At 33.7% G+C, this 19545-nt stretch overlaps 1 protein-coding gene across 1 annotated transcript; it reads left to right on the forward strand.

Annotated features, from left to right (window-relative positions):
* Positions 1-840: 840 nt before the first annotated feature.
* LOC120338853 (N-alpha-acetyltransferase 15, NatA auxiliary subunit-like) lies at positions 841-19259 on the forward strand. The gene is made up of 19 exons (XM_039406828.2): positions 841-1047; positions 1674-1758; positions 2493-2686; positions 3744-3812; positions 4402-4536; positions 5328-5475; positions 5813-5897; positions 7196-7326; positions 9796-9975; positions 10583-10749; positions 11416-11568; positions 12088-12216; positions 12653-12802; positions 13290-13468; positions 13624-13699; positions 14439-14655; positions 14855-15001; positions 15124-15224; positions 15763-19259. The coding sequence occupies exons 1-19, from the start codon at positions 991-993 to the stop codon at positions 15991-15993; spliced, it is 2634 nt and encodes an 877-aa protein (XP_039262762.2). The 5' UTR covers positions 841-990; the 3' UTR covers positions 15994-19259.
* Positions 19260-19545: the final 286 nt, after the last annotated feature.

Below are 19545 nucleotides of genomic sequence, written 5' to 3' on the forward strand. Positions count from 1 at the left end.
GCAATAGTTCTCTTCAAATGTACGCGAAATATTGCTCTCAGAACAAAGTTTAAATTAAATTTCAATCAAAATTAAACATTATCTAGACGTCGGTAGCCGATTCTTTATCCAATCATGCCAGGGCGTACAATAACTTAGTGGCAGCGCAGGTGTGCTGTTGAAAATTTTCATCAAAATTGTCACGAATTTTCAGGTATACGATCCATTTGAATTCGCGCATAATGGAAACTTCGGCTATTTAGTGGAAAACTGAACTCGCAGTTTGCTGGTAATTACGCCACACATCATCTCGAGTGATGCGTAAAAGAGTGTGTTGTGTCGAACTTCAAACAAATGACGGCAGACAAGTAAAAAAGTCAATCACGAAAAATTCATTTTCATTTATTTACGTCCCGTAATTTATTGCTATTTGGAGTGCCGCATAAACGCATTCGGCAGTTTAAACGCCACCGAAAACAACGATTAACAAATATTCAATGTTTTTCTTTCGGTCCCGTAATTTGGTGTTATTTGGAGTGCTGCATAAACGCATTCGGTAGTTTTAACACCGCCGAAAACAACGATTAACACACGTTCAATGTATTTTTTTCGGTCCCGTAATTTGGCGTTATTTGGAGTGCCGCATAAACACACTCTGGCAGATTTAAAGCCGCCGAAAACGACGATTTAACAAACGTTCAATGTTTTTTTTTCGCTAAATCGCTCTCTTTTTCCGAATCGCGTAAATCTGATTCGAATCGATTCGGAAAAGATGCGATTCGAATCGATCCGATTCGTAAATCCGAAAGTGGCATCCCTACTAGCAATCAAATTAATTTTGCTGTTAACTAATATATAATTTATTAAAAATTTCATAGGAGATGGTTGTCAAGTTGTTGTTAAACTTACCGATTAGGCCTTAAAGTTCGGAATTTAACTCTGCGTCATATCTGATCAATAGAAGAGCAATTGAATTGATAAGCCAGTAGGTTTTTCATCAATAATTTCAAAATGCCTACCAAACAGCCATTGCCACCCAAGGAAAAGACGCTATTTAACAGGATATTGGTGAGTAGTCCGATATCTCCTCTGAGAATTATTTTACAATAAATCTTCAATTTCAAAGTATGTAATTCATATTACGGTATATATAATTCTAAATGTCTTATTGGTGATTCAATTCAAGAGTCTTGCTGCACACGAACACAAATGTATTTCTGTAACGTTTCGTCTGACCAAGGTCAGACTTCTTCAGACAAGCATTTTATAGTTGTAAACCATATAGTCCATTTACACTCTTGCTACAGCATCCTTGCGTAATACGCATACGGATCCACCTGCGCAAAGGCATAGAGAGCAAGGAAATGTAGTTAGTTTCACGCAACCTCAACTGTTAGTCACTTATTGGTGAAATAGTAGTTTTTTTTATGTTTATGCTTTTGCCATTCGCCTGTTTATTATTACTAATTAGCTAAATATGAAAAATTTATTCATTGCTAAGTTGAAATATAACAGCATTTCTTGCCTTGAGCACAAAGCTTCGAATTTGGGGTTTTCCAGTTTTTACTATCATTACTGAAAACACTATTTTTGTTATCTGACTGAATATTGTTTTGCATTGTTTATTCTTTTCCTTATGGAAACAAATTTTATATTTATTTTATATGAATAACATCATGTTCCTATATTTTTAGAAATGTTACGAACAGAAACAGTACAGAAATGGACTGAAATTTGCAAAACAGATTCTTTCTAATCCAAAATTTGCAGAACATGGAGGTTTGTTTGAATTTTATCATTTCTATTTTGAATTTATCCATTTAGGTCCCAAACAGTCAACGAGAGAAAGAATACTAGAATTCGGCATAATTCATGCAATTTGTAGACCTTGACTGGCTGATTACTAGTATAACGGGAATATTGGTCAGAGACCGAAGACTTACGGTATCGATTGAAAGTTAGGGGATCCCCCAAAACAGCGCTCTTACTTCGTAGTGACACCTTGTGTCCCATTACTAATTAATTAATAACTCGCTGATTATACACATAATTCATCCAAAATCAATAGGCTTCTGGTCCGAAATATGATGAATGCACATGCAAAATCTGGAGCAGATTCAATCTCGCTTTCGTGAGATATCGGCGATCGCATGCATCTAACAGACAGACATACAGACAAATAGCTATCAACATACTTACCGATTAAAATCGATAAGTAACTAGAACACCAAGTGAGCTAATCTGTAACGCAGTATGACAGGAGCTTTTTTTGTCAATATCATTGTTAACATATAATTTAGTATAGGTTCAATAATAGTAATAACATTATACAAGAATTATCCCATCTTTTAAATCATAACAGAAAACATTGTTCAAAAATGTGATCGTTACAATCCTCACCTTAATTTGACTACTATGAACATTTGGCTTATCTTGTAGATCTTGTAGATGTCAAACTTTTCGTGTTTGAGAAATTGTACTTCATGGTCTTGAATTATCATAATTAATTACAGAAACATTGGCGATGAAAGGGCTCACGCTCAACTGTCTAAATAGAAAGGAAGAAGCATATGAACTTGTGAAACGCGGATTAAAAAATGATTTAACATCTCATGTCTGTTGGCACGTCTACGGTCTGCTGCAAAGATCTGATAAAAAATATGATGAAGCAATAAAATGTTACAGAAACGCTCTCAGATGGGAAAAGGTATATATATATATATATATATATATGTGTGTATATGTTTTTATTATTTATTAAAGTTGATTTAGTCAAGAGTTTCTTTTGTCAGCGAATGTGAGTCTTTTCTCATTATTTTCAAAACTACAAATATTTCAAAAAGGAAGTCTATAATTATGAATTTTGTTGCAATAGGGCAGGGGTGGGCAAACCGCGGCTCGCCAGACTTTTTGTGCGGCTCTTCTCGCTAACATAAAATATTATCCAAATTTCAACTAAGAGAAAAACTTCAATGTAAACTCTTTTAATTTATTAAAAGTCGTAAAGAAGTTTTCGTCAATGATTAGGACAAATTATGTTTTAGTATGAAAATTGCTGTAGAGTTGAATTTTGAATTTAAGTCAGTCAAGTCAGCAAATCTTTCGTCACAATGGTCAATGTTTATTGATGCGTCGGCGGTATTGAAGCTTGATTGCGGTTAGTTAGTCTAACTAAGTTACTGTGCAATATGTCCTCAATTAAAAATGAAAGTACGAAGATGAAAACAGAGTTGTCAAGTCAGAATGGGAAGAACGTACGAATTTACCAGTCAGAAGAATAAACTTTTGTGCTTAATCTGTCATAAGCTACTAAGTCAGAATAAAGTCAGCAATGATAAACGGCACCATGAAACGAATCATGAAAACTTCTTACGAGACTACCCTCCTAAATCAGCTATAAGGAAACACAAATTAAATGAACTTAAATTGTGCATATATTTGAGTATAGCTGCCTTGTTTATCTATTTATTGTTATTAGACTCTTGTGTGAATTTCTTTTCTGTTCATGGTATTTTGATAATATTAATAAATTCACAAATTCTGCGGCTCTTTTAAAGTTCTGACTTACAGCATGCGGCTCTTAAACTGAAAAATTGTGCCCACCCCTGCAATAGGGTAATTGTGCAAAATACACAGATATATCACTTCATGATTACCATCAGAGAATAATTTTTAATCATGATACATAATTTATTTTCATGGGGTAATATGCTGATCCTGATCAATTACATATATATGATATATAATATTTTATTGTTTTTTAGGACAATCTTCACATTCTGAGGGATTTATCTATGTTGCAAGTTCATATGAGAGATTTGGAAGGATATAAGGTTTGTATATAACAGTTTTTTAAATTTTCTGGGACGCAATTGGTAGGGAAATCGATTACTGGTGAGTTTTAAACTGGAAATTAGGTACTTCCGAAGTATGTGAACCAAGATGGCGGACACCAGAACGTAGCATGTGTTCCAGGTTAGGGTTAGGCCATATTTTTTTTTCAATTTTCCCCCATTTTGGTTCTATTACGAGTTCAGGGACTAGTCAAGTGACTTGCGCAGTATTTGTACCTGAAATTATGGCCTAACCCTAACCTGGAGTACCAGAAATTCTGAATTACCTAGTCTGAGTCTAGTTTGAAATGGAATATTTTGTATATTCAGCAATCTAAATTTAATTTTCAGAAATTCAGTTAAGTTAACTTATTTTGTTATCTAAGACGGTGCCAAACTGAAAAGGAAAAATTCCTGCTACTAACTATTCCTGCTACTAACAGAAGCTTCTAACATAACGTCTTGTACAAATCCTTGCTATTATCTTTATCTAAATTATGATCGATACAATGGATTTCTTGCTGATGATTTGAATGTTTAAAAGCATATATGAGTCAAGTATTGTTAACTTGTTGTTTCACTTTACCAGGAAACAAGGTACAATCTACTGCAGTTGAAGTCTGGTCAAAGAGCATCTTGGATTGGTTATGCAGTTGCAAATCATCTTGTGAAAGATTTTGACATGGCTTTCAAAGTCTTAGAGGAGTTCAGAAAGACACAACAGGTGATATGATGGTTTTTTACTCAGTTCGGAATAGATATTGTAAATTAAAATATTATTTTGTTTTGTATGTAACGTTTTGCCAGAAATAATTTTGAGAAGTTTTTTGAGTGAAATAAGTTTTTTTATGTGTTTCGAGTCTTGTTAGGAGGAAAACTACTCTAATGATTGCCAGTGACTTTCTATTATTAAGAGCTTTTACTGAGCCTTGTGATTAGTGTATTGGCATTGATCGTTCGTCTGCTTTTGTTGATACATAATGCACCACTGTGTATCTTTTATTAGCTTTTAGCATTTCAGTCGTGTTCACAGTGTTGTGCTTCTGAGTAGGGCTGGGAATTTTTGAACATCTGTTGATTTCAGAACTGAATCGAATATTTTTTTCGAATCGAATCTCGAATACTTGGTAGATATGTAATTGTATTGTTTTATTGTAATAGGTCTTCCAGACAAATATAAGTGAAAACGCGTAATCTATTACCCAGACAGTTCGCTGAGTTCTCACACATAATTAGGAACATGTTTCATTCACTCACTCGGAATGAAAAGAGACACATATGGCTCGAATAGAAAAAAAAATGAGGAATTCACCTCGACCCTAGCCCTACTTTTGAGTGAGCTGGAAAAAAAATCTTGTTGAAGTTTGGTGTACAGAAAACCTTGTCTGTCAATTTACTCAAGTGTGATAAATTGATTAGGCAATGTGGGCTCGGAAAATTGTATATCAGCGTTAGTTGTTAAAAATATTGTGCGGTTAAATATTTTTTCAAATTTCTTATTTCTACTTGGAACAGGGTCAAAATGGTGACTATGAATACAGCGAGCTGCTTCTATATCAAATTACAATTTTGATAGAAGCTGGAATGCAGGGACGAGCACTTGAACATCTCAATAAACATAAAGCCCAAGTAGCAGACAAGAATGCATTGATGGAGTTGAACGGTATGCAAAAATAAAACGATTATAAATTTACTGCAGACCTGGCAGCTGATGTATGAGACTATTTTGGTATGGAGTTACTTTCACCACAGAGAAGATAGTTTTATAATTGGTATAAGAGTCGTGCCTGTGACAGTGTCACTCCAACTATTTTGCATTGGTGTTGGTGTGCGGTTAGACTCTTGTATTGTTACTATATCAGCCTTGCAGGTACATTGATCCACAAATAGAAGCTGGATAAGTAGATTGCCCTGTGGAAACCCTTTCGGTAACACCAAAAACATGTTAAACCCTTTCGGTAACACGAAAAACATGTTAAGTTCCTTTTATTTTCTTTCAGCTGAGATATTCTTGAGCCTGGAAAAATATGACAAAGCGGAAAAGTTATGCACAGAACTAATGTATAGAAATCCTGAAAATCATAGGTGAGTTACATTATTAAATACCTCAAGTATATGGGCAAAAATTAGGTTCTAAGAACATTTAAGAGTTGATGCATAATATGAGCTAGTATGTTTCCACGAAGAATAGGAGTTGATCAAAACCAGGGGTGTACAACATTTTTTTTCGTTGGGACATATAACTAGCCTGGCCACATAATCCTTCTAGTAATAAAGACCCTGGGCTGAGTGGCGAAAAGATCCAAAAAACTTTGTCATTTTACCCATGTGATCAACTTGTCCAACATAAACTGTCGGAACAGGATTTTATGCTTGATGCGGGAAAAATTTGTGTGTTGACAAGGGCCACGCTGAAAATGCACGGGCAGAAAATTTGAGTGTTGACAAAGGCCACACTAAAAGGCACGGGCTGGAAAGGATTTTTTTTTTAATTCTGGTGATTAGAGTTTCCTAATTATCGTAGATATGAGTTTTACGCTTTTTGGCTAAAGCCCACATTATGTCATGTTTTCACGATCTACTTAACAAATTGGAAAAAGTGAAAAGATAAGGTTTCAATATATCTTAATATATCAATGTATATAATCTACACATGCGGCTAGAGGTTATGATGATACATTTAAAGTAGTTTATTAAAATGTCCTTTGATAAATTTATAGTCTAATGAGAGACAGCCAGATTATCCATATCAGCAAATAAATAGCTATTTTATTGATTTATATTACATTTTCTGAAATAATATCACAACAAGTCCAGATTTTGACCTATTAGCTCATGTAATATTCATACCTCATGTTTAGATAAATATTGCTATAAAGTATCGAGTATAATGTACAAGTATATTAAGTATTCATAAGTATAAGATTATACCCTTATGTCTATTATTTCCACCAACTGATTTCAGTGTTAGTGGAATGTTATCTTGGAAAAATATGGTTGAATTTTGAAAATTTGACTGTAATTTCAATTCATCGTTTTCTGTAGTCAAGTTATGGTACAGGAGACTGTATTTCAAATTATTAGATTATTGAACTAATATTCTATATTAGTCTAATACTGTTTTATTAGTCTTTTATCTAAACCATCGCCGTGTCGCTGATGCTGAATAAATTTGGACTTTTGGGTCAGACTCTGTATTCTCCACCTCACTACGAGTATAATAAGATAACAGGAAATATGCTGGGTTGCTTTCAAAAATCTTGATAGCTCTTGACTTATAAGTTCCTGCTTTAAAAATATCATAAAATTTTAAAGTATTCATGGACATGTGTTTGACAGGATTCAAGAAGTGTTAAATTGGTCTTTTTCGTTTATATCTACAGATATTATGAAATGCTTGAAAGAGCTATCAGGCCTTCCAATAATGATGAAAGACTACAAATATACGACGCAGCTGCTAAAATATTCCCAAAAACTGACTCGCCAAAAATTATTCCTTTGTCACTTGTATCAGGTATGTATTATTAATATGATCAATTAACTGTTCTCAAGTTATTTGATTTTGAACATGATGCTTTTAGGTAAATAGACAAAGCTGATTGGTATATAAAAAACTAGCGATGTCCAAAACGAATTGAATATTCAAAATTCGATATATTTGAATTATAATATATATCTAATAATTTTAGAAATAATTTGGAATATTTACTTCGAATTCAACTTTTTAAGCATTTGAGACCTGGCAGTCAAACCAAAAATTTATCTCCTGATTGCAGTAGGAAATATAAAACTAATACAATAATGTTTATCTTCCGTCTACTGTAATATGATATTCATATGAATTTAGAATGTTTTTTATAGTGTGTAGTAAATTATTCGCTTTAGCCACCCTTGTATAAAGCTAAAGGCAGGAGTTGGATTAAGCGAATGAAAATAGATTTCAAAAAATTTGATGGTTAATGTAAATTGTTTTCTCGCAAAAACATCAGATTATATCGACACCTCAAAACCAAACAGTGCTAAGTCCACTTTTCCAAAAAATGACATTTTTCAATTGCTGATTTTCCTGGACTTAGCTTTACATTTTGGTCTATTTGCCTTATCTCTAGGTGCTCTAGATCTCAAGACAGCTATGGACATAACCCTGCTTTTTTTAGGTCATTTGAGAACTAAACAAAGCTGTGTCTACTATAGTGGACTTAGCTCTGGATAACTGCATTGTAAGTTGGGGCTAAGTCCGTTTTTTGGACATAGCTCTTCTCAAAAAATATAATACAAAGCGCTAAGTTCATACCAGCCTCTATAATAACATAATAAAGAGGCCCTAAGTCCAATAAAATTGTTTCTGGTCCAGAAAATTGAGAGCCAAAAAGGGTTAAGTCCAACCCCCCCCCCCCAAAAAAAAATTGGGGCGGAGCACAAATTTTTTTATACCATCTAAATATGGCCTTCAATGTACCTTTGGTGGACCATAAAAACTAGACAATCCCCGATGTAAGGTATTAGAGAAATAAAAAAAAGAAACAAAAAAAAAACGTTTTTTGCATTTTTCTCAAAACTAGAAAAATGGACTTAGCCCAATTTGGATTTCATGCGTCGATATGCTGTTATCAAAATCAACATATAAAACTATTTGGTACTCCTGGAGTATGCGCACCAAGATGTCGTATAACCTGAACCCTAACCTGGTACACAACCTGAGTTCAGGTTGTGCGCCATCTTGGTGCTCATACTTCAGGAGATTTAACCTTTCTTTGTTTGCCCAAGTCATGCTTTTTATTGCACATTTTTTTTTTTAAGGGCTAGGATATAATCAAAATTAAGTGATTTAACATTTCGAATACATCATAAAATAATATTTTCGAATATTTTGTGAACGTCTTGTAGAAGTTTATGCTCATTCAATGAGCTTGAATTTGAAATTACATCAGATTGATTGGTTTTCTATTTTTTTTTTATAGTTTTCCAAAATTTACCTAAATTAAATTTTTGGTCTTACTGCGAGACTTCAATTACTGTGAATAAAATTTTCAAATGACATTATTCGGAATTACTTCTAAAATTGAGATCTTTTAATGCTGAATATGAGTTATTCAGAACACGGTTATGTATGTATGTCTATTATTGCTTTAGTTTTCAATGATCTACCGACTACCGTATATGCTCGCGAATAGGCCGAGTTTAAAACTCAAAAAAAAAGTTGCCAAACTAAGGGATCGTCTTATTCGCGCATAACTCAGATTGCACCAAAAAATCGGCTCATTCGCGCATCAGAATTTGATCACGCAACGAGATAATATTATGCTGACTTGCTGGTAATTCCAAAAGCTTCAAACCATACGAAGTTCTCACGATAAAAGCGTGCACGCACACACACAATCGCTTGTGAAGGTGGATTGTCTTATCATACAGCTGATGGCTTGTACAGTCTGTGATTGGTTTGTTTTCGCTCGCTTGTGCAACAGTGTCGATTTACGGCCAGTTGTTTCGTGGTGAAACTGTTATTATTTGGTGCGCTATCGCCGTAGAGGCAATTAATGGCGCGCAACTTTCAATCACCTTTACGATTGGTTTTCCGTTAAGGGGCGGTGATAAGGACTCTTATCGAAATTAACCGCGTTGTGGACGATCAAAGGAAATTGTTTTAGGCTGACTCAGGGACTCTCTTAAACTCCCGACACAATCACGGCGCACTGAAAAGCAATATAGACTTTATTGAACATAAATTAACAAGTAAGAGTTACGGGTAATAATCCACCTACAGCCCTCGCTAACATGCAATAACGATAAACGTGAGAAATGTTTGCGTTACAGTAATTTTGTTCTCTTTCTACGTTTTTCGTGAGGCGTCCAGCGTGTCACGATTCGTAGGACCGGCTTATGTGCGATTTTTTATAAAATCGCCGTTTTAATGTCGTTTTTAGGGAGTCTGCCTATTTGCGATATAGGCGTAATTTCGAGTAAATACATTACTTCTTTTCAGGTGATAAATTCAGGATTAGAGTTGATCAGTTCTTACGCAGTGGTTTGGAAAGAGGAGTACCACCTTTATTCGTCAACTTGAAACCTTTATACGAAGATAAAGAAAAAGTTTTAATCATTGAAGAACTAGTGCTCAATTATTTGATTGCACTCGAGAACTGTGAAAAATTTGCTCCCTCAGGTAATTTTGGGTTTCTGCTACATCATTCTCGAGGTTCAAATTTTGTATTCTGTATTTGCTGATGATGAGTAAAAGTTTTAAAAAAAAAATTTAATGAATTTTAAAGACAGAGAATTCACTACTTTTGTGATAGGAATTATGTATTAATTCAAAGTTTATTTAGAAAAATGTATTAGTATTTTTCCACTATATATTTTCCATAAAATCTGTATAGGGTTTATAAAACCAATTGTTGCGGAAGTGAATATCAATGAAGTTACTGAAGTCACATAGTTTAATGACTTGAAACATCGAAACAATGAAAAAATTCGACCAATTCATTGTTCATATGAGAGTTTCAGAAATTCAAATTTTGCGTTTTTGCATGTATGGACCGCAGCGCATTTGAAATGGAACCTCTGGCATATATGGAAACTTCAGTTCATCTCCAATGTTTTGCATAGGTTTCCAAATCCAAATGAGTATACGCACTCTGGGAAGATTCCGTTCAGTTTTTCACAGCTCTGATAAAGACTCCTTAGTTATTGAACTTGTACTACATTTCCCACATTGTTATAAAATGATTCTTTTTGACATATTTCATGTATTTCTTCATTATTCATTTCAGACATGGTAAAACAAGCACCTACGTCAACACTGTGGTCTTGGTATTTTCTTGCTCAACATTATGACATCTTGGAAAATACAGACAAAGCATTGGAATATATCAATAAAGCTATTGAACATACACCAACCTTGATTGAGGCTCATACATTAAAAGCAAAAATCTTACTGGTATGTTTAAGTTTTGGTTTTCAAATTTATAGGAGAGAATATTTAGTTGGTTATGCTTCTGGAGCAAATTCTAAAATATGCAAATGTTTCAATAGATTCTCTCCAAACTGTCATAAGACTGCCCAGTTTACGAATAATCGCAATCTTTAAAATGCTTCTACACTGCTATTACATTTTTTTACTATTATCAAATGTATCTGAATGTTTACAAATTGTCAAAGGGTAAGTCTTCTAGGACAGGAGTGTGCCATCTGCCGCCCGTGGGCCAAATGCGGCCCTCAAAAGAAAAATTGTGCCGCCTGCAAAGAAGTGCCAATTTTAAATGTGCGGCTCGCGAAACAGGTTTTTAATTTAATCTCTTAGCACTGCGAAGCCTATCCTTGAGTCCGCATTATTATCTATGCTCTTGATGTACAATGCCCTAACAGCTAGCTTGTGCGAAGCGAACAGTTCATGTCATATGATCAAAAATCATCCCACTCATATCTATCTGGTCCTCCTGATCAAAGGTTGCACACTTCTGTTCCAAGATGATTAGTGATTATTTCAAATTTATTGTTGTACCTATTCATGTGGCCCATTCATGAGATTTCCGTAAATAATAGTGTATCAAAAATGAATTGTACCCACAATATAATTTTTTTATGATTTTTGTATTTTTTCTAGCATGCGGGAGATATGCCTTCTTCAGTTAAATGTATGGACGAGGCTCAATCACTTGATACAGCTGATAGATTTGTTAATTATAAATGTGCTTGTTACATGATCAGAAATAATCAAATAGAAGAAGCTGAAAATATGGCATCGAAATTCACAAGGGTAGGTATTGTCTGGTATGTTGATATTTATAAAAGACGGTGGTCTCAAGCTTTTTTCTTGTAGCGCTCTTGGTAGAGTTTTCTGGGAGTGCGATGCGCTAGTGAGAATATAATTCCGCATAAAATGCTGATGACTCGTACAATTTATTTTTATTCGATCAATATTACCTCGAAACGAAACAACTTGCTTGTTTTCGAATTCATCGAATCTCTAAATAATTTTTGAAACTGCTTTCTTTTTTTCCCTTTTCGTAATTTATAGGTACTCATTAACTCAGTTTTTATACGAGGCTGATTCTGAGTTCATTTTGATAATCACATTAGGGAATATGATAATGAAAAATAAAAATAAATTTTCTGTGTTCAATTTCATTTTTGAATCTAATAAACTGGTCTTCCATATCGAAAATCTCCACTCTGCCTGTTCGGTTATTGATTATATAAGTATAGTAAAATAATAGATATAAAAATCTGGATGTTAGTGTCCTAGCGAGTTTAATTTAATTTCTTCTTTGTTTAGGAGACCATTAGTGTCCAGGAATATTTGAGAGAAATGCAATGCATGTGGTTTGAAGCTGAATGTGCAAATGCTCATTTCAGAGGAAAAAAATACGGAGAAGCTTTGAAGAAATGTCATGAAATTGACAGGGTAAGTTAAAGGACTCAAACATGAAAAACATTGAAAAATGACAACTTGGACAACAAGGCAAGAGGACTTTGTTGTTAAAGAACTAGGCTTACTATGTTGGCGACTCAGGCTAACGAACAACAGTTCCAACCCCATTTTCATCACCTAACGTAGGGTGTATTAACTTTAAGTTATGTATGCAATTGTAAAACGAAAATATTCTTATTACTTCCAAAAATAATAACTTCTTACGGAAATGTGATAGCTTGTAAATGTGAGCCTTGATCAAAGTAGAGACGTGAAAATCGTCATATTAAAAAATTGTAAAACTTGATGCATCATTACTCATTTTGTTTGCTGACATATATCCATACTGTGTGACTGACTGGTTTTCAAATTCTTTTTTTTTTTGTTTCATTGTAGTTATCCTGACTTCTGTTATATTTTAATTTTACAGCATTTCAGAGAGATTCTCGAAGATCAGTTTGATTTTCATCAATACTGTATGAGGAAAATGACTTTACGTTCTTATGTTCAAATGCTCAGACTTGAGGATCAGCTACGTTTGCACAAATTTTATTTCGACGCTGCTTTGGTTGCCATAAAAGTGAGAAATTTTGTAATTTTGAACGAGTAGTAGTTTTGCTAGATTTTTCGTTACTGTTGGGGTTGTTGTGAAAAATCACCTCACTCAACAACGGATCAATTTAAAATTTTTAATACATAAAGATTGAAAAAGTCGTTATACACTTTCACACAAAGTGTGTAGTTTTGCTAGAAGAAGTTGCTAATATCTTTTTTTATCGTATATCCTCGCGTATAAGAGTAGTTGCCAAACCAAGGGGTCGCCTCATGCCCGCAGAGATCAGAACTCTGATCGCACTAAAGAGTCGAGTTATATGCAAGAATATATGGTATTTTTAAATTTTAGTCACGTCCTGAGGGGTCAAATATAGCCAACCTCAAATTTTGACATTCTTAACTTCTTCGATATTGGTATTTTGGCGCTGCTATCCATATAATCAGGCATTACTCTCTTATTGCCATTTAAATAGGTGTTTTGAATTGAAATAAGCTTATTTTTTTATTCAAAGGTTTATCTCCGTTTGCATGACAAACCACAACAATTGAACGGAGACCAATCACAATTGGAAGAAAACTCGATGAGCAAAAGTGAGCTGAAAAAATTACGTAACAAGCAAAGAAAACAAAAGCGTAAACAGGCGGAAGAAGAGAGGAAAAAACAAGAGCAAGAAAAAGCAAATAAGAACAGGTTTGTGACTTACTTTCCTAATTTTTATCGAAATTCAACTTTTTACTGACTAAATCACTTTGAGTTCTGATTGCTGCTTTAGAATAGGGTATTTATATGAAACCGTATTGTTATAATTATATTTTTATGACAATCACACTTTTTTTGTTGGATAGGCAACAAAGAAATAAAGTTGATGAAGATAACGAAGGAATTAAGAAAGATGAATTTGATGCTGATAAATTAGTTAGTGTGAGTACATGGATATCTATTGTTTCCTTTGTCATGTTTTTTTTTTGGATCAGTTAATGGATATTTTCATAGTTGGTGTTCAAGTTTTGGTCAACAAATTTCTCCAAAATCATATCTAGTAGAGGAGATAACCATTGGATGTATATGTTCTAGGTGCCTGTTTTGGGCTAATTTATAGCATTTTGTTCATGGATTGATTAATGTACGAATTTGGATTCAAAACCGACCCTTCTACTGTGGTCATTTCCGTTAACTATTAAATTCTGTTTGGACAACCTGTGCACTTTGCAGCATACTGGGCTGTGGGTCGAGAAAAATTCACAATCAAGTCCCAACTTGTAGTTGATGGAAATTTTTGACTCCGGTTCTGAACTCCAGAATAAATCTGATTTTGATAATAAAAAGATTACCTTATGCAAGCTTTTTTTTATAAACTATTTTTAAACGGTAAACGAGACTATTTTTTTTTTCAAGTTTCTGTGGGGAAATTTCTATTTTAATCACCACTATTGGAAGTCTGAAAATTTTGACTTTGACTTCAAAATTCTGATTTTGAGGAGTTTGAAATATATATAACTCTGTGCTTCAATGAGAATTTGCCAAACTCTGATTTCACAGTCTCATCGACATATAATATATGTTGTTTAAGAATAATGCTGTAGTATTGTAAAATGGGGTCATACGTTAGAATTTCATTCAAAAAGTGCAAAATATTAATTTCTGATTTGATAATTTTTAGGTTGAGAATCCAATTCAAGAAGCGAGATCGTTCTTGACGTCATTGTTGCTTCATCATGCTAGCAAATTGGACACTCATGTACTCGCATTTGAGATTTACGAAAGAGAGAAGAAGTTTCTACTCATGATTCGAGCACTATTGAAAGCGAAAAAATTAGTAGATGGTGGCGCCAGACATCCTTCTGTTCATTTACGACTGATGAAATTTGTTAAAGCAGGTTGTTAGACTTTTTATTTGCTTCCGAAACTTGTTTAGTTGGAAAATGTCTGTGATGAAAAGTACACGTATATGAGTGCTTGTTCCTAAGTATGTTTCTGTTTGTTGCAAACTCAAACTGTAAAAAGCCAAAGTATGAATTTATTTTCTGCGTAGATCACTATGTACTGAACACCATTGTTATAAATTTTTTCTTTCAGTGTCCAATGCTTCATCCGAGATTAATGATGCTGTAAAAACCGTCATCGATTCAATGCTCAATGAATTTTTGTCGACATCCGATTATGAAACATACAACATGGAATATATCGAAGAAAACAAGACTTCCATTTCGCACCTATTCGCAGGTATGTTGTCATCATCATGTTTATTCTTATTGCCAATGTATTACGTTCCATCATAATATTAGCCAGAAACTACATCAATTGGTTGCTCGAGTATAAATGGATGTGACTTTATTATACTCCAGGTTATCAGTCAATGTATATTCTCGATCCTTCAAAGAATTTGGAAGCTGCAAAACGGTTTATTTCGAGTTGGAAAGAATATTTACCGTCCGTTGATCTTCAAGTGAGTTCTTTGTGTTTTGCCATGTTTTTATAATAATCTTCCTTTGCGATGTTTAAAGAGTCATATTTCGAAAAAATCGATATTTTTCTGGGCTGGCCATCTGCAAGTGAGATTGTTTGAGACTTAGGAGTTTCATTGTTCGCAATACTCTTGTAAAACATGATATGTATCATAATACACAGTACATTCTTGTGGTATATTATTTGTTATGAGGGGAACTATCGATCATATTTTTAAATTGTTGTTGACTTGAAGTCTGATGAGAAATTATGAACTAGTCTATTTACAATTCTTAGTACTTGAAAATGGATAAAGTCACTAGAATGCTATTACTTCAATTTTTTTCGTGACATGATATTTCACCCAAAATTTTGCTGTGTCATGTGAACCGTTTTTATGACAAAGGGGAATGTTTCTCGCCGGACTTTTCCACTCAGTTCTTAGCTAGGCACTAAATGGTACAGATATGTGACCTTCGTTTTTATATATTTAATCATTACTTTCTTGTTAATTCATTATCAACATGGTAATATTACAGACTTGCACTGATATCCTCGAATCGTTTCGCGAAGGAGACTTTGGAGCTCTACCGAAGGATTTAATTCAGGAATTTCAACTCAACTGTTCCGAAAAATACTCACATGCAACTGCTTTTAAAACAGCAACTCTGGCTACTCCGGAATCCGACACAAAACCAGTCGCGGAAAACGGGACTAATTCCGACAATCATGTCAACGAGCAAACAGACATCGCTGTTTCATGCAACTAGATTAAGTTTTTTTATTCTTAGATATCGAACTGATATTGGAACGCTGGTAGTATTCACAATCAATATAACTCTGTTGCTAAAAGTGAGAAAAAATAATCACCGGCCGTTTGGTTTAGATATCTTGTCTATATGTTTTAGCAAGTTTTAGGCCTGCTAACCGCTTCGGTTTTTGGTCGATCTTCCACTTTTATAATTCCGTACTCAATTGTAAAAAAAAAACGCAACTGGTAAGAAACAAACAAAATGTTACAGAAATACATTTGTGTGCAGCAAGACTCTTAAATCAAATATGATAAGGGTTTTGCAGACATTTCGGATAAAAATAAACAGGCTCAATATGAATATATACAGTTCTATTTATCCCTATTCATGAAATATAACTAAAAGCATCAAGATCAGAGCGTGAGGATGATTGACATGGGAGAGATGATGTTTATAAATAAGCTACCAGGGATGTAATATAATTGGTTCTAAAGCAAAAAATATGGTACTCCCGAAGTATGTGTACCAAGATGGTGCACAACCTGAACGTAATATGTGTACCAGGTTAGGGTTCAGGTTGTGTGTTATCTTGGTACGAATACTTCCGGAGTGCCAAAAATATTATGAAATATAGAGAGAAATACACTTGTATAGAACTGCAGTTTTTTTTATCACATCATAGTGTATTTATAGATGTGGAAAGACTGATTTGCTTGTTTGCTTATTACCAGTTGTGTATTTACTTTGAATAAGCATGAAAGAAAGGCACTAGCTATTTCAGTACTTTTTGGTCGAAATCGTCTTAAATCTAATAGATTAATTTCTGCTTATGAAATCTCCATACACACGAGACCAGACACTATGGTATTTCTAAGAAAATCCTGACACAAGATATTTTAACTGTAGCATATCTCCTAAAAGAAGACATAGTTTGGTCAATGACTATGTCCTTTGATTTATTTTTTTCCCCTTTGTAATATACCCCGAATTAGTTAAAGTACTTCTTCATTACGATTTTCTACTGGGATTATATGAGTGAAATTTTTCAGAATGATTTGCAATCTTCATGTATAATGAGTTGTTAAATTTTTCACCAGATTTGCGAGGATTTCTTGTAAGGAAATGGTTGGTAAGTATGAACAAAAATTGACTTCGATGCCAGGTCCTAAGCATTTGAATCAGGGGTGTGCAACAGGCCGCCTGCGCGTCACAACTTGGCCCGCCAAGCCATTCGGTGTGGCCCTTGTCAGATTTTCGTGACAATATTGTTGTCGCTAATTTTTCAATTTGTTTTGTACATGAAAAAAGAAAATTTTTGTGGCCCTGCTGGATGTCTGAAGTTATATGTCCCACTGACAAAAAATGTTGCACACACCTGATATAAATCAACCTAGATTTAAAATTCTGTTGCAACAATACATTTTTAGCCCAAGAGCGAAGTCCGAAAGTTCATTGTGTCTTTTCTTTTGAGCATTTTTCTTCATTGCATCAACATGTCTAGGTTTAATAACGTATAAACTTGTCATTTTGTCTCATATTGTTTTACTTCGTGTGAGAAATCACAGAATTGAAATTTATACAAACAGAATTAATTCGAGGTTACAAATTTTTACTTAAGATTTGTGTTGAAACACTTTACTTAATATTTCATAGGAGAGGAAGAGTCATTTTTAATTGACTAGTGCAGTGGGTTGGATATGTGTCCTCATCCCAAAGACTCGACAATTGTGGTCTTCTGCTCTTCTATAAACATGTCTGGTTTAGCTTTTATGGCATTTTGGTCAAATATTTTATGTACCATGTAATAAAAAGCTAACGAATCAAAGTCTGAGAATAAATGCATTTCAGTCAAAGAAACATATAAATCCAGGTCAATTTACAAAAAATAATTTGGTAATTTTGACTGGTACTTGTTGAAGTCCTTTGGTCGTGGCCCCTAGGATGGTAGAGTGGACCCATTTTGAGAAAACCTGGACTAGTGTTATGCAAGGAAATATGTCACACTGAGATCTTTTTTTTAGTATTCATTAGTGCTTTACATTGGTTAAAAAAAAAACTTGTTGCAAGTTTTGCTTAATCCTAATCCTGTGTGTTTCCTGATTTCAATATAAGTACAACGAAATGAAAAATTGGCTAGATATTCTTCACTATAATCTATATTTAGATTGTCAATTTGAATCATGCACAAAAAAAAAACTAATAATGCTGCTAAAGTTATGAAGGAAGAACTTGGGGGTGCATTTGAAATTTTTTTATACCGTAGTGAACACATATTGGAGTACGAAGTCATCCTAAAAACATGTACACAATAATATATGATCTTTTTGGATTCTCATATGTCAAGTTATTTTATATTTTGTGTGTTATTGAATTTTCAATCTCTTTAATTGGAAATGTAGATGTTATGTTTCACTTATAAAAATTATTTTAATTTACCAAATTTAGGCTCGGTTTTGTGTTTTTTTGTGTCACCATGAATACGGTTTTTCTTAGGTGAATGTTACTACACCATTTTTCAGGAATGCAATGTTATAAAATTTTTGGCAAAAATTGTTAATATCTAAATTCGGGTAATTGATCTTATTGGGTTTGCAATAAAAAATAAACCAAAAGTGTACCAGCCACAATACTTTGTGAAAATTTTGTAATGCAAAATTTTTTTCACATACTGGTAATAGTTAATTTAGTTTGGCAAAGTGATATAATATATGGATTATAGTCGATAGAACTATTTGACTATAGTCATTTACACTATTCCGGCTTTAATCAATGTATTTTTGCATATTATTTCTTTCTCAATTCTTAACAGGAGATAAAGCCAGTCGTACCACCATTGACTTTCTGTAATTTTGAAAATTTTTACCTTCAGCTTCCTGTAGACTAGCACATTGGGGGAATTTCATCCATTAAATTAAATAGAACCAATATCAAGACTGGAAAAGTTTAAATTTTTATCTGGCCTGTCATTGCATTGGTTAATTACTATGATGATTTCATAAATTCTCCATTGTTTTAGTCCTACTTGTCTCTTGTTTTTAATCCATTATGGGACATCTACTCTATTCCCTAAATAAATTTGGACAGCGAATGTCTGAAAAATGTACTATTTCCCCATTTGTTTCATCCTTCCATGAGGATTCAATCTGTTTTTTTTTTTGACAATGATTTTCCACATGGATAATATGTGTGTGCTTTGTGCTTCAAACAGCTTTGCATTTTGGTTGTAATATGATTGATTATTTATAAAAAAAAAAAAATAATAATAAAATCGATTGAACATAAGATTACTTTATTACGAATTTATGGAGATATGTCATGTATATGTCGTTTTTGCGATAACACGGTAGTCTTTTATAAGCTTTTCGCGACGACGCCATGTTGATCGTCAGGAACAAACATGTCGCCTAGCACATTTTGCTCCGTGTACGTTAGAAGGTTGCAATTTGTTGAGGATGAATAAACGAGTTCAAATATTACTTAGTTACAGCATTTTCCTTCTCAACCCCTCGATATGAAAATAAGTTTTGGAAATACGATTGACATATATCTCATCGTTGATTTCCCCGCGTG

This window comes from Styela clava, chromosome 9 (genome assembly GCF_964204865.1).
Source record: "Styela clava chromosome 9, kaStyClav1.hap1.2, whole genome shotgun sequence".
Lineage (NCBI taxonomy): Eukaryota > Metazoa > Chordata > Ascidiacea > Stolidobranchia > Styelidae > Styela > Styela clava.